General features: G+C 49.3%; 1 protein-coding gene across 1 annotated transcript; it reads right to left on the bottom strand.

The window, feature by feature from the left end:
• Positions 1-718: 718 nt before the first annotated feature.
• LOC6573444 (protein phosphatase 1 regulatory subunit 12A) lies at positions 719-14,966 on the bottom strand. Its single transcript, XM_044007311.1, has 8 exons — positions 14,904-14,966; positions 13,498-13,771; positions 13,105-13,417; positions 11,019-13,026; positions 10,096-10,928; positions 3,816-4,095; positions 3,630-3,750; positions 719-2,574 (listed from the first exon to the last, which is right to left on the bottom strand). The coding sequence occupies exons 1-8, from the start codon at positions 14,964-14,966 to the stop codon at positions 2,174-2,176; spliced, it is 4,293 nt and encodes a 1,430-aa protein (XP_043863246.1). The 3' UTR covers positions 719-2,173.
• Positions 14,967-15,556: the final 590 nt, after the last annotated feature.

The following is a 15,556-nucleotide window of genomic DNA, read 5'->3' as shown; positions in this document are numbered from 1 at the left end:
TAGCCTGGTGAGCATCGGCAGCTGGGGACTGACTGGTCCAACAGGCCGCATCCATTGCAGAGCTGCGATAATTGAGTTCTCGTGTTGACAAAACCTTTAAAAGAGTCGGCTCACACCACACGCTGCTTCACACAAATGCCAGCCATAACAATCACAATTCCAATCAGCGCCACATCAATGTCTGCTCTGGCTGTGTGTGCCAGGTGGGCCAGATGCCAAGGCACCAAGAGCGGGTCGCATCAAACGCCGTCGAGGCCTGCAGCGCCTGCAGATATGCCGAACATCCTGTAACAGTCGACTCGTTTTTTGTTTTCCGACTCTGCCGGGCTGCCACTCAGTCGGCGGCTGACTGAAGCGGAGCTGTCATGTTCTGCCAGGTGCTTGCTAAGGGAGCAATCAGCTCAAGCGACGAGCTGCTCCACAAATCTATGCCAAGGACATGACAGGCAAAATTGTTTTGGCGGTCGCTTATTGTGTCTCACTCTCTCTCTCTGTGCGCGTTTTGTGGCAGTGTTATTGTGTATGTGTGTTTGTGTGTAATCAAAAATACTTTAATTTAGACATTTTCAACCTTTATTTGCAACAGCTGCCTTAAATATAGTTGTAAACTCTTGAAGGCGACAAGGTCGCTTCTTCTTTATTTTTCATCAGCTTTTTATTGTATATATGTATATATATATATGTTTTTTTTTTTTTTGTATTTTATTTTATATTTATGTATATTTTGTTGTCAAGCGAATATATTTAGTTTTGCTTTCTTTTTGGTTGACTGTTTGTTGCCTAACACAATTTGCAAATCCGAACTTTTTATGCTGAATGCAATTATTATCCATTTACAATGCATGCTCGATGCAAAATGGATGCAGAAGCGCCAGTCTGCGATGAACGACTTGAAAATACCTGCACCAGGCGCATGTAACATCCGATGTTGTTCGAGCGCAACTCGAACTCATTTCAAGTGACGATCCTATCCCTAGCTTAATCTACTGCAGCTGTCAGCTCTGTCCTTAACTAGGCAATAAGCTCAACTCTACTGTGGCCGAGGGTTAGGGTATTGCGAAGGCAAACAGTTTGAATGGGACGCGCAAGCAGACAAGTAAATAAAATTCGAAAAAAGAGAAAATAAAGAAAAAATGCTGAAATGCGAAAGAAATGCACGGTACATATTTTACATTTATTCATTCAGCGCTGCTGTCGCTTTCAAGCAACGCGAGGAGCAGCATCCAGACGAACTGAAGCGAGGCGAGCCAGGACTCTCTGTGTGTGTGTGTGTGTCGACTCCTCATGTTCGCTGCTTCTGCTGCTGCTGCTGCTGCGTCGTGCTGGTAAGCCGAGCGTTAATAACAACGCTTATCTGTGGCATTAGCAGCGTACACAGCAATAGCAATAGCAGCGGCGTCTAAAAAAAGCGATGATAATGAAAAACTGAAATAAAAGCGCAACAGCAGCCGTATAGCAAACAAAACAGAACACAGTGGAGGGGCGGTAGGGGCGGTAGGGGCGGTAGGGGTGCTGGCAGCGAACTGGGGGTGTCTGGGAGTTGACTGTATAAGTAATTCAAGCTGCTGTTGCCGCGAACGCTGCTGGCGTGACAACGCCAACTGACAGTCGCAGCGGAGCGCCGAACAGCACAGCACAGCACAGCACAGTGCAGCGCAGCGCCGCGCCATCATCCATTATCAGCAGTTGGCCATCTTAAAGTGCAGCAAAGCAGCAAAAACAACGCAGGAAGGACGAGCGCAGGACGCAAACAAACCCAAAGGCAACAACAACAACAACAACAGCAACAAAAGGCACAAACAAAAAGCCAACATAAAAAAAGAGTTGGACGACGGGCGGTCTCACTGAACGGGGGGGAAAAAAAACAATATATAAAGAAAAACTGAAAAAAAGAGAGTAAAAAGCGGACAGCAGAAATGTCGCATTGTTTTAATGCATTTGGCGCAGCGCCGCTGCTGCTGCTGTTGCTGCTGCTGCTGCTGCTGCTGCTGCTGTTGCTGATGCTGATGCTGATTCTGATGTTTGATGCGTGTTGCAGCGGAGCTCACACTGCGTATGGGTAATATAACGTCAGACCACAGATGGCAGCGCTCGCGGCTGAGGCTCTGTCACATTACGTATACGCCGCATGCTACATGGCATTCGGGTAGCTGGCAGCGCAGCCTGATTGCTGTTATTTCTGTTGCTGCTGCTGCTGCTGCTGCTGTTCCTGTTGTTGTTGGTTGTAGTGGTGGTTCGGTTTATGCGCCTCGCTAGTGGCAAACTGCCCGGGAGAATCCTTAACTGTGAACGTCACATAGTAGCGTTTATTGCTGTCCAACTTGTTTGCTGGCAGTGAAATTAGCTGCTTGCTCTTGCCGTGTGACAGCTCGAGAGCAACTTTGTGGCTGCATTTGCCGCTGCCGCCGAAGCCGACATCGACGCCGACGCCCACGTCCATGCCGGCAGCGGCGCGTCCGCTCGAGCCGCGGCCACTGGTCAGAATTTTTGGCAAATAAAAACTGCTAACGTTGCCGGCCTTTTTGTACTGTCCAAAGCCAAACTTGGGCATCGTGTGGTGATTCATCATTGGAACTGCCAGACAGATAAAGAGAGAGAGAGAGAGAGAGAGAGAGAGAGAGAGAGAGAGCAGAGTTAGTGGAGTAAAGCTTTAGATTAATGATCTGCTGCGATCAGCCTAATTAAGTGGATGCCATTTTTATGAGCGCCCTCGAAATGAATTGCAGCTGCCAGCGCCAACTGGACAGCCAGCCAGCTAGCTAGCCTGACTGCATTCCGTGTTGGCCTTCACGGTTCGGCGCCTGAGGGCGGATGTGTGTGTCAGGTGTCAGCCAAGCTGCTGCAAGGACACTCTGCGAAATTGCATTCGATGGAAAAAGTGTAATAAGAAAATGAAGCCAAACGCGCAAACATTCAGCATTTCAGCTGGAGTGCTAGAGAAATGTCAATTGCCATGAAGTTGTTCTCCGTTGCTCAAATCCCATTTGTGCGGATTAGAGAGGATTGCCGCTAACTGAGTCTCAGGCGCTTACAGGGCGTTAAAATAACTGTATACACATAAACAGCGAGCGGAGCAGTTCGCTCGAGGCAGCTGCGAAATGAATGCGTTTTTAATTTGGCATAAGCCGGACGCATCCTTTGGCCCGAGTCAGCCTCGGCGTCCATCGCATAGAAGTTATTATATATATATAAAAAAAAAAGGGAAAGTTGGCCGGGAAGAGCGGGGGCAAGCCGAGGGGCAGAATTTTAATTCGCTTGCCGCTTGGCGCTTGGCAGCCCGGCCAAATGAATAAACTGCTCGTAATTAGGATTTATTTTATAGCCCGGCGCATTTGGCATCCACGAGCGGGGCCCGTGCCTAGGTTGGCGTTCGAGTGCTGGCCATCCGCTTGACCCACTCAAAGGGCAGCAGCAGCCAAGTGGCAAAAACTGTAACAGCTCGTTGCCAAGTGATGCGACTGACCGGAAGACCAGCTGACTCTGCGTCCGTCCGGCCATCCGGCTGTCCGGCTGTCCGGCTGTTTGACTGTTCGTCTGTCTCTTGGACTGGTGTCATTTTTCACGCTCTTTGAGAAATGTTTACGGACCAGAGCCCGGCTGCGCCTTCAGCTCCCTCCGCTTTGACTTACTGTAGGCGGCGCAGGGTATGCCCGTGTAGGCGTGGGCGGCATGCAGGCAGCGATGCGTCTTGGTGGTGCAGTGCAGCGCCTTCTCGTAAGCATTGTAGTCGGGGCTCAGACGACGCTCCGCCTGCAAGGGTAACGACGATTCGTTAGATATATGTCTATATCAGCTCTATATGCTGAGCCACTTACCTCCTCGTACACCTCATTGATGTTCTGGAAGTTGTTGGTGCCCGGCTTTTGCAGTCCCTTGAGCGTCTCGTAGAGGAAGAGCTCGAAATTCTTGAACGTATATTCGCTGAAATTGTAACGCCTCAGCCTTGTCCCAGTTTCGCCGCCCAGCAGCACGCACGACTTGTGATAGTCGTCAACGGCACGCTTCACCAGCACCACCTCGTTCAGCTTGTTGGAGCGTATTTGCAGCGACTTGAGCTCCAGCAGATGCTGGAAGATCTTGCGCTCCATGTAGTATCTGCAAATAGAAGTGAAGTGTGCCAGCATTGAAATATGGCGCTATGGCAACTAGAAGCCCACAAAAGCGCAGCATTGTCCTGATTCTATCAGCCCCGCTGCCCCACTGCCTCCCCTCCGATTCTCATTCCGGACTTTGTCAGCGAGCACAGCTCATAAAGTAAATGTTTGCAAATGTACGTAAATTGTCATTTTGATATTTCGCCCGGCGAACAAAGGCCGCGCCTGCTGTGCCGCCTCTGCCTGTGCCTGACACAGCTCCACAGCTCCGAGCCCCAAGCCCCAAACCCCCAGCAGGACGGCGCAGTGCGCACAATCCGCGAACGCAATAAAAGGGCAGCGTGTTATTACAATTTCAGCAATACTAAAGTGCGTAAGCAGAAAGAAAAATTCTATTAATAATTGAGAGAGATAGAGAGTGAGTGAGTGAGTGAGCGAGAGAGGGAGAGGGGGCGAGCGCATAAAACGAAGAAAAGCCAGCAGCAGCCGTGGCATAAAAAGTTATTGACAAATTTTATTAAAACTAAGTAAATTCCCGGTAAATGAAGCAGTGGTTCCTCCCTTAGCCCTCTGCCTGGCTGGCCGTGTTTAAAGATCTCGAAATGCTCCTCCGCCTGTGGGCGCACTTGAAACTTTGCAAATCAAGCGCTTTTGGCAGCGAGCCCCGACAAATGCATTTGCCCAAAAACTGAGCAAATTTGTCGAGTGCCCTCAGCGCAGCGCTTGTTTATGCATTGAGTCGCACGGGCCAGGGCGAGCGGGCGGCGCGAATTGGCTGGCAATTTATGCAGTTGCCGCTTGACACTGTTCGCCACTTGCTCGCACTACAAAATTATGCGAAACAATTTCGGGCTTGGCAACAACAGAAGAGAAAAGAAGCAAACGGGTTGAAAGTGCTCAGTTTGGGGCAGGTGGGTGGGGTAGGTTGCCTCCAGCCAGCTCTAAGCCAAAGTGGTCATTGGCAAGCCAGAGCTGCGTAACAAATTGCCCCTTCAGGCAGCGCATTGCGAGCGGCAATGATGAAATCGCCGTGCCGTCAGCACTTGATCTGCCCGCAGAGCCCAGCCCAAAACAGTCGGAGTGAAAGCCACAGCTACTTGGCCATTCAGCAGGCATTCATTTAGCCGCTTCATCTTCATCTTCGTGCTCGTCTTCATCTTCGTCTGCGGCCGTCGAGTGGTGCGAGTCAATGCTGCTTGTTTGCCGCAGCGCTTTTCAATTTTACGCCTCGCTTTAGCTGCACTCAGCTGTGCCTCGATGCCCTGCTCGAGTTTCCTTTGCTAAACTATTTGTGCCTCACAACGCTCGCTGCCATTTTATTCTTTTTAGTGTCCTTGGCATATTTTTTTGTATTTTTTGCTGTTGGTTTCAGTGTTGCTGTCGCTGCCGCTGCTGCTGCTGCTGCTGCTGCTGCTGATTTCCGTTTCCGTTTTACGTTCGCTTAGCACAACTTTCATTGCATTTTCTTGTGCGCTGCGCTGCTTTTGTGTGCTACATATTTCAGTGACCGACTGACTGTCACAGCCACACCACCCGCACCGCCCGCACCACTCGCACCACCCGCACCGCCAGCGGCATCCTGTTTGTGACACAAATGTGACAAGCAAAAAGTGCGCGCTGCCATCAAAGTGGATGGAGTGAAAGCACGGCCCACGGGGACCTGGCACGAGCTGGAGCGAGCGCTGCATGGGCTGCTGCCGACTGTTGACAGCGGCACTGACAACCAAATCCAAAGAAATTAAGCGCTCCACGAACTGCACTGGCAACACAGCAACAGCAAGAGCAACAGCAACAATAACAGTAAATTTGTGCCCACCGGCAATTTCGTATGCAGAAGCGACAAAAAAAGAAAAGTAGAGAATACAAAAATGAAAATGAAAATGAAACCCAAAACAAAACAAAGGCAAACAAAAGTGCAAATCTTCACTTGCCATTTGTGAGCTGACATATGCGCAGCTTGACGCATAGTGTATTTGACCAAAGGAAACTGAGTTTTTGCCACCAAATTGGTGGGAATCCATTCATGGCCCCAGTCTATGGGGCAGTTGCCCAAATAAGCGCCGCAGAGCTCTGCGAAAGCTCCTTCGTCGGCGGATTTGGTTTCTGGAAAAAGGCAAAACGGCAAAGTTTCTCGCCTCATTTTTCATCGGGGCCTAAGTTTTTTAGGCTGCCGCTCAAAACTTTGAAGTGCGCCGCCTGAAGAGCTACGCGCTTTCCCAGAGGGGAAACTTTTGGAGCGGACGCGATGCCCTACACTGCCTCAAAATGTGGCGCACTCGATGCGCGGAAATTGAAACTCTTTGGCTCGGTTACTAATTGAAAATGGCCCAAAAAAAACGTTAAATGAATTTACATGGAATATTAAAGCTAATCTGAATACTTTAATAGAACATGTATATAAATAATAGATTTAAATTTCTATTAAAAAGTTAGTTACAAACAGAAACCAAAATATTCACAATTAACATTTTTAGACACTTTTGTGGCTGCTCAACATATTTTCTGCCGTAATCGAAAATAATTTAATTTGCTAAACTCTAACGCATCGTGCACAAGGATAAACAGAGACTCATGGCAAAAGTAAATATAAAATGTTTGCAAAAAAATATATACATTAAAAAAAAGAGAAGGAGAGAGAGAAAAAGAAGTGAAAGTGAAAGTTCGACCAAGTGTAGGTAAAACGTAATCCAAATATTTAACAATGTCAATTACGTGAGCGCACATTATAAATCCCAAATCTCACCTGTGCTGTTGGGACACGCACACAGGCTGAGTAGCAAAACACACACACACTTACAGGCAAACAAACACACACACACACACACACATACACCGATATATGTTTGTACGCTCTGCTGGCAAGTTATTTGTTTAATTTATGCGTCAGATAAAATTTTAATCTCTTCGGAGCCAAAACGAAAAACACGAAATAAAGTTCACAGTATACAAAAAAAAAAAAAAAGTAACGCAAAATAAAAAGCTCAAAAGCAACAAATAAAAAATAAAACAACAACAAACACACAACTGACATAAATAAAATTCTCTATTTACACACTTCTCATGGCGTTAGCATCGCCGCTAGCAAAACTGTCCGCCAGTCCGAGCCGAATCCTGCCAGCTAGCCCAGAGTATTCTACTGGGTGCTTTGGATTTGCTTCTATTCCATTTCTTTTTTTCGTTTTTCTACTTTTTTTTTTTTTTTTTTTTTTTTTTTTTTTTTTTTTGCTGATGCTCCCCGAGTGGATTTTGTTGGATTTTGTTTTTTATGTATTTTACAAGAATTAATTGACTCACACTGCCGACTTGTTAAAAATTTCGTTATTCGTGGTAAGCAAGACGAATCTGACTCTTGTTTGACTTGCCGAACATTGCGTATACGCGGCGTAATATTTGCATTCGCCTCCGCCTGCTCCAGCTCCAGCTCCTCCCCCCACCAATCATCATACGCAAACGAAAAAGTTACTTTCAGTTCGGCTTATGCAAACCGTACAAGCGAACCGCGTAAATATTTTCACAAGTCAAGTGGAAAATATTATATATTTATGAAATGCGTTTTCTTTTACACTTGTGCCGCCGAGTGCCTGGAAATGTATTCATAGGCAACAGCGCGGCGCGGTGGCAGATTATGGAAATTAATAAGAGAGTGATTACTTCAATTTAATTAAGTTTCTCAATGCTGCCCTGGCGGCCTATGCAAATGCCCAAATCACAATTAAAGTCACAATAGACTTTTGCATGAGCAAAACGAAATATGTGTAACTGCCTCAGCTGAAGCGAAATGAATGGAATTGAAAGAGAAACGAAACCGCAGTGGAAACGGCAATACTGTCGTGGGAAAGCCACAGGTCTCAAGTTAATTACGTGTAGCCAAGTACGCATCGACATGTTAATCCTTTCGCTATTAGGATTTCCAGAACAAGGTCGCCAACAGCAGCGATTGAGACAAATTCCGAGTGCCTGGCGCTGTTTGTGCCTGTTAGCGCCTTAAAAATTCACCCGCTAATCTGCGCTAATTCCACTTACAATTAGCATTAGCGTCTTGTAAATGAAGACGCCGCCTTCGCCCCGGCTCAGGACGAGGCCCAGGCCCAGGATGAGGCCCAGATCCAGGCCACTGCAGGCCCAGTTCTATTTTCATATTTTGTATAAACAAAGAGTTCGCCGCAGGTGGGCGTTGTCCGCCTATATTTCAACGGTGGCTCGGTGGGTCGATGGGCTCATTGGCGTTGCCACCTAATTAAAATGCGCAACTCTTTGCCGGAAATGAGCATTTCAGCTAATGACAAGAGCCTGGGGCGAGTGAGATTTTCAGCCGTTCGTATAAATTAAAATAAATCAACAGTAACAAACAAGTTAGATGCGCCCCAAGGTAACCAACTATTTAATACCCTAGAAAAAAAAAATATAATAAAAATAAAAATATATGTGAAAAATGAAGAAAAATATATGTAGAATAGAAAAAATTGAACAAAAATATATTTAAAATTTGAACAAATTAAATATAAATTATATATGTAAAATAATTAAAATGAAAGCCTTAAGGCTGCAAATTAGTTATATAATAATAATAATAATATAAATAATAATAATAATAATAATAATAATAATAATAATAATAATAAAAATAATAATAATAATAATAATAATAAAAATAATAATAATAATAATAATAATAATAATAATAACAAGAATATAATAAATAAATTCATGAATATACGTAGAGAAAATATCCCAGCCCATTGGGCAGATTAGTAAATATATAGATATATGTATATCATACATATAACCGTAAAATATATTATAGCTATTGTATATGTATATAATTTAGCCATAGTATATACCTCAGTTTTAATTAGTGAGTTCAACTATATAATATGTATTCTATATAGATAATCGTAGTATATACCTATCATTAGTGAGTTCAACTACCTTGCCCTTCAACGCAGCTTAGTGCTCGGATTATTGCTGAAAATAATTGGTGGGATTTAATGTTTCTATTTGACTTCAAAGCTGAGCTCTGCAAACATTCTGTAGCAACTCGCCTGGGGCATTCCCCCTAATCAATGGCCAAAGCAGCCGAGGCGCGCTTTCAAATACATTTTTCATTTTGCAGAACGCCCTGGCCTACGCTGCCTCGCCTGCCCCCTGACTCCATTGCCATAATCAATTATTTAAATTGTAATGTGATCGAGAAAGTTAATCAAACTAGATTTAATTATAAACTGCATGCAAAAACTCACCGCAAACAATGAGCGCGAATAGCTCCACTTGACAATAAAATGCATGTGTGTGTGTGTGTGTGTGTGTGTGTGTGTGTGTCGGCGTGATAATGAGCAGCACTTGTTACAATTACTGTTTAATCTATCGTGGTCATGGGGTCATCGTTAATACCCGTGTACATGGCGCATGGACATTAATGCCGCGTTTATTGCCGTTAACCGCATTATGATAACTTTAAAGCGTGAGCTTTTTGCTCTTTATGGCAACCGGAAGCTGGGCAATTTATTTGTTCGCCCGGACAACAATGGCGACGACTGGCCGGCTACGTTAAAAAATGAGAAATGTTGCCAAGGCTATTAAGTGCCCAACTAAATTAACTTTAAGGCGCCCCAGCCACGAGTCGAGTCTGAGGCTGCGTTGACTGAATCGCCAGCCACTTTGATTACATTAAATGGACGCACGGCGGCTGCGGCTGCCCAGAGGCGCGTGCGTGATGTAATGCGAATCTGCCAACCAGTCGAGAGAGTGAGTGCGAGAGAGAGAGAGAGTGAGTGGGAGAGGGAGAGAGAGAGACTGGACTGCATGGTGCGCTAGTCTCGGCAGCGGCACATTCAAGTTGATTAAAATCAGGCATCAAGTAAATAAATCTACGGCTACCAAAAAGGCAGCAGCCAGCGCTGGGCATCCACGGCCTGGTGATTAATTTAAGTGAATGAATCTTGGCCACTGGCCATTTAAATGGTGACGAATCAGTTGCTCGAAATCGGCGCCGGCGACTCACCTGCGGATGTTGCGCTGAATGGAGCGTGTGACGGCGCCCATGTCGCAGGCCCCCTTGTCCCCGGGCTTGCGGTTCTCCAGCCGGCTGCTGCACGAGCGCCCGTCCAGGGTGGCATAGATGGGGCGGCGGGGCATGGCCGTGTGGGCGGTGCGCGGCGTGGGTATCTTTGTGCGCTCCGCTCGCGGACTGGGCTCAAAGCCCGAGTCCTGATCCTTGCTGGCTGCAGCGGTGGCCAGCGACGCGTGACTCTCGTGCGACTCCTGCGAGTGCTTCCAGTTGCTGCGCGTCTTCGCGCCGCTGCGTACGCGTTTCTTGAGCCGCCGCTTGCGCCCGTTCGCCAGCCCATCGTAGCCCTCGGCGGCTGCTGTGGCGTCACTGGTGACGCCCATCTCGCCGCCCACGCCATGGCGGCCACTGCTCAAAAACCGACGCAGAGCACTGTCGTGCCCCGGATCAATGTCGTCTGCATCGTCGTCGTCTGCGCCATCGTCAAACTCCTCGTACTCGTAGTCGGCCTTGTCCAGCTCCGATGCGCTGGGCAGCTTGGAGCTGGCGGTGCCGTCGTGCACCACCTGAAAGACTTGATTGCCGCCGCTAAAGCTGAGCTCAGCTGGACGCGGCGACTCCTCCAAATCGCCAGCGGATTCATCGCTCTTCAGCACCTGAAAACTGGACTTGCGCACGGGCTCATCGGAGGCGGATGCAGCAGCTGCCGCTGGCTCATCATCAGCCGAATCCGAGGGCAGCAGCGTAAAGGAGCGTCTAGATTCCTGCTCACGTTGTGGTTGCTGTTCATCATGTTGTTGTTGTTGTTGTTGTTGTTGTTGTTGTTGCTGTTGCTGTTTCTGTTGTTGTTGTTGCTGCTGCTGCTGTTGCTGCTGCTGCTGCTGCTGCTGCTGCTGCTGCTGCTGCTGCTGCGTGACTGGTGGCTTGGGCTGTGGATTTGCGGGCTCAGCTTGTGGTTGGGTAGGCGTGCCTGGGGGCAACGAGGGCTTTGTCTCACTTTTCGGCTCAGCCGCCATCTGCTCCAGTTTGCTGCCAGCTTCCGCCGCTGCTGCGGTCTTTGAGGGCGGCTCAGGTGTATCCGACTGCGGCTGCTCGGCTGCCGACTCAGCAGGAGGCGGAGGCGGAGGCGGAGGTGCTGCTGTGCTGGCAGTGGGTGTTTCGGAAGGCTTTGAGGGAACGGTCTCTGCTTTCTCCAAATCAACGCTAGAGCTTTTATTTTCCGCAGGTTCATTGTTCGTTGACCCCGCTGACCCCTCGGTGGCTTCCTGCTGACCCTTCACTGATGCATCTTCGGTGGAGCTCTTCGACTCGCTGCTCAGTGCCGTGGCAGCTATCTTGATCATCTGCTCGACCTCAGTGGACACCAGCTTGGTGTCCTCCTCGCTCAGTTGCTTCTTCACATCTGCTCCACTGTCGGCTGCAGTCGCTGGCTCTGCTGGCGACTCTGCTGACGGCTCTGCTGGTGGCTCGTCCAGCGACTTGGACAGTTGCTGCTCGGCATCGTGGTGCACATCCACTTGGGTGGTCACCGACTTCGCGGCCTCAGGCTCCTCATCCGTCAGCTCCATGGCATGACTCTCTGCCACCTTCAAGCTGTCCGGCTCCACAGCCGCTGCCTTCTCGCTCTTGGCGCTCTGCGGAGGCGACTTGATGAAGGTGCCCTCCTTGGTGGCCGTCGGTGTGGCCGGCTGCATCTGACTGCTGTCTGCCTCAGCGGCTTGTGCTGCACTGGTGCTGTCCACCTGCTCCTGGGATACGGACACTATGTGCTCAATCTTGCTCGGCGAGCCGTTGGCGTCGTGCTTGCTGCCAGGCAGCTCCTTGGATCTGTGCGAGGGCGTGGAGCGCTTGCGCTGCACCACTCGCTGCTTCTGGCGCTTGTGGTAGCAACAGTTCTCGCAGGAGTCCTCGTCATCCTCGTCGTTGTCGCCATCGCTGGTGCTGGCGTAGCGCTCCCTGGACTTGCGCCGCCGTATCTCAATGTTGCTCTTGGAGCGGCAGATGTCGCCGCAGCGCTCGTGCGGGCTCTCGCCACAGCTGTTGGTGCGCCGTCGCAGCTGGCGTCGCTTGTGGCGCCGGCAGATGTGCTCCAGCCGCTGCTCCTTGCGGTAGGACTGCTCCGTGCAGCTGCACTCCTCCTCCTCATCCACTCCCGCAGCACCGCCGCCATCCGAATCGGTGCGCTTCAGATAGACCACATACTTCTTGGAGTTGCGCAAGTCATGCAGCTCCTCCTTCTCCATGTACTTCAGCGGACGCACAAGATCCGCGGCGTTGCCGTCGTGGAAGGGATTGCCGCGCCGTGCTGCCAGCCGCAGCTTGTTGGACGGCTGGCCGCCGTGCGACTGCAGAAACTTGGCCGTGGAGCGATGGCCGCGCTGCAGCGCACAGTCCAGCGGCGTCAGCACCAGGCCCCGGGAATTGCGATAGAGCGCGTTCACATCCCCGCCGTAGTCCAGCAGGAGCTTGCACATGTCCGTGTAGTCGTTGGCGGCAGCCGTGTGGAGCAGGCTGCGTCCGTCGTTGCTGGTGGTGTTCACCTGTTTGGGTCGCTGGGAGAGCAGCCACTCGAGCAGCTCGCGGCGCCCCGAGGCGGCCGCCTCGTGCAGCGGCAGGTCGCCCTTGGCGTTGCGCAGCCAGAGATTGGCGCCGCGCTCCTTCAGCAGCTTCAGCGTCTCGAACTGGCCCTTGGAGCAGCCGCAGTGGGCTGGCGTGCGGCCCTTGCGATCCTGCCGATTGGGATCGGCCTCGAGGTCCAGCAGCCGTGCCGTGGCATCCGCATGGCCCAGCGTGACGGCATAATGCAGCGCCGTGCAGCCATTGGAGTCAATCAGATCTGTGGGCGCGCCGCACAGGCTGATCAGCGTGTCGATGCACTCCGTGTGGCCGCGCGAGCCGGCGCAGTGCAGCGCGGTCAGCCCGTCCCTGCAAGCAAAGTAAATCTCAGTTAGGTGAAAACATTTCATTTAATTTCACTTCATTTCATTTGATTTTTCAACCCACTTGTCGGCGCTCTCGACGCGCGCGCCTGCCTTCACCAGGGCTATGACCGCCTTGGCCGAGCCCGCCGAGGCGGCCCACAGCAGCGGCTGGCGTCCGTCCTTGTCCTGGACGTCGACGCTGGCCTGCGGATGGGCCAGCAGTATGCCAAGAATCTCGAGGGCCAGCTTGCTGGAATTGGACTGCTGCTTGTTGTCGTAGCTGGCGCCGCACATCTGGGCGGCATAGTGCAGGGGCGTGCCGCCATTGACGTCGGGCTTGGCCACGCTGGCCCCGGCCGCCAGAACAGCGCGCAGTGCCTCGATTTCGCCGCACACTGCAAGGGCAAAGTGAGTTTGTTATGGCAGCGGCAGCAGTTGGAAATAGTTGCGCCGCAACTGTGGACTGGAATCTTACCCGTGGCCCAGTGCACCACCGAGTGGCCTTCATTGTCCACCGCATTCACATCGGCTTTGTTCGCTAGCAGCAAATTGACCATCGCCAAGTTGCCCTGAATAACAGCCAAGTGAAGCGGCGTGAAGCCATCCTCATCGGCCGACTCCAGCAGCTCGGGAGCTGCAATCGCAATGCTTGCGGCCGCCACGAGGTCGCGCGTCTGCTCCAGATCCTGCGCGGCACAATAATGCAGCGCGTTGCGGTTGCTACGGTCGCGTTGCCGCAGCAGTTGGGGCTGGAAGGAAACGCAACACAGACATTCGAGTTATTTACTTGTATTCACTTGTATTCACTTGTGCCATGAATGCATAATTCATGCACTCATTCATTCATTCGCGATTCAATTTTGCATTTATTTATCGCCACACTCAAAGGCGACGCCGAAAAAAAGAAAATTAATTATGGCTTAAAGCCACGCCCCTGCACACGCGCTACAACGGCGACGCCAAAGCGATTAATAAACTAATTAAAATGTCATTTGCACGCGGCACAAATGCTTGCCACCGGCAGAGTATCCCTGATCGTATATGACTGTCCTAGCTAAATAGAGGGAACTCTGGCATACCCTACGTTCCTATAACGGGGAAATATTCAGCAGAAAAAATTGCCGATATACGATATATACCGAGTGTGTTTAGCTCTGAGACGGACTAGATCGAGTATATTCCAGGCTTTGCCTACATTTGATTTCTTTCGCACGTCAAGTCGTGTATGCCCAATCTCATTTACTCTACGGTATTTTGCTGGCTGATGCCAATTCAGAGTTTAAACACGAGCTCAAAACTATAATTGCATTCAAATGTTTTGCTTGCATTTGCCTCGAATTCATTTTTGTTTTTTATTTTCCTTTATTTTTTGTAATTTATTTATGTTAATATTTATTCGAGTGTGGCAATGCTGCTGCTGTTGTTGTTGTTGTTGCTGCTGCCGTTTGTTATTGCTGTCGCTGGTGCCGGAGTGTAATTAAACATTTTATTTTACAATGCATTGGCAATTTAAAATTGATAATTGAACATATTTTCGCGTTAATCACGTGCAAATTGTGCGACGCTATCAATAATTAAAAATTACTTTTTCATCTGCGACCCGTGTGCGGTCGCTGCTTGTTAGTAACTAAAGCAACAATGGCCACAACCAACGGCAACAATAATAAACAAAGAGAAACACACAGAAACCCGCCTTGCCCAGCTGCAAGTTGCGTCCCGTGGAAAGTGCAAGTGCCGCCTGGGTTGCTCGGTTGCTCGGTCGCTCGGTTGCGCCTGGCAACGTGGTGGATTACCGTTGCACGTGACGCGCCCACGAGGTGGCACTCGCCTCTCCCGAGAGGTGTAATGCGATGACCCCTGAGTGCCGCCAAGTGCAATTACCAAATTCACATTGGCCATTTTGGCGCGCAGCACGACATCGAACTCCAATGGACTGGCGAACATTTTAACGACTCCTGCCAAGCAGCGCACCGCCTTTTCCGCGTGTCAAAACATGTCAAGTGCACAAAAAATACTGTCGCCGCCTTCGAGAGCTGTGCGAAAACTTTACTCGCCATCGACTCAAAGTTCGCATTGCGACGACAGCAACTTTAACAGCAGCAGCAGTAGCAGCAGCAGCGGCAGCAGCAGCAGCGGCAGCAGCAGCAGTTGGAGCAGCGACAGCAGCAGTAAAAGCCGTCACACGCAAACCCAAAACTCCTCAAGTGAAAATATTGCTAAATCATCGGCTCAGCGCCAATTTACACGTGAACCCACACAAAGGAGCCGGGCATAAAAGGCAATCTCTGTACTCTATTTTGCAAAAGCCAACAATTTTAATTTAAGTTTATTAAGTTTTGACTGTCATATAAATATAATAATTTTCAATTTAATATTTTGGAAACTAATAATTAAACGGTTAGTATAGTAAAATTACATAAATAAACAATAAAATAAATAAAGTAAAAATATTTTATAGTATTTACAATAATTGAGGTATGTAATGCTAAAGTTACATTGATAATAAAATAAATAAAGAAAACAAAATTTTTAAT

This window comes from Drosophila mojavensis, unplaced genomic scaffold (assembly GCF_018153725.1).
Source record: "Drosophila mojavensis isolate 15081-1352.22 unplaced genomic scaffold, ASM1815372v1 contig_16, whole genome shotgun sequence".
In the NCBI taxonomy this organism is placed as follows: domain Eukaryota; kingdom Metazoa; phylum Arthropoda; class Insecta; order Diptera; family Drosophilidae; genus Drosophila; species Drosophila mojavensis.
This window is presented reverse-complemented; position numbering and strand designations above follow the sequence as displayed.

Bases quoted from the DNA above. Each gene is read 5' to 3' on its own strand.
- LOC6573444 (XM_044007311.1), bottom strand. From the start codon at position 14,966: ATGTTCGCCAGTCCATTGGAGTTCGATGTCGTGCTGCGCGCCAAAATG. The intron at 13,418-13,497 runs GTAAGATTCCAG...TTGCCCTTGCAG, and splicing joins GGTGGTGCACTGGGCCACGG to TGTGCGGCGAAATCGAGGCA. The intron at 10,929-11,018 runs GTCACGCAGCAG...AAACAGCAACAG, and splicing joins ATCCACAGCCCAAGCCACCA to CAACAACAACAACAACAACA.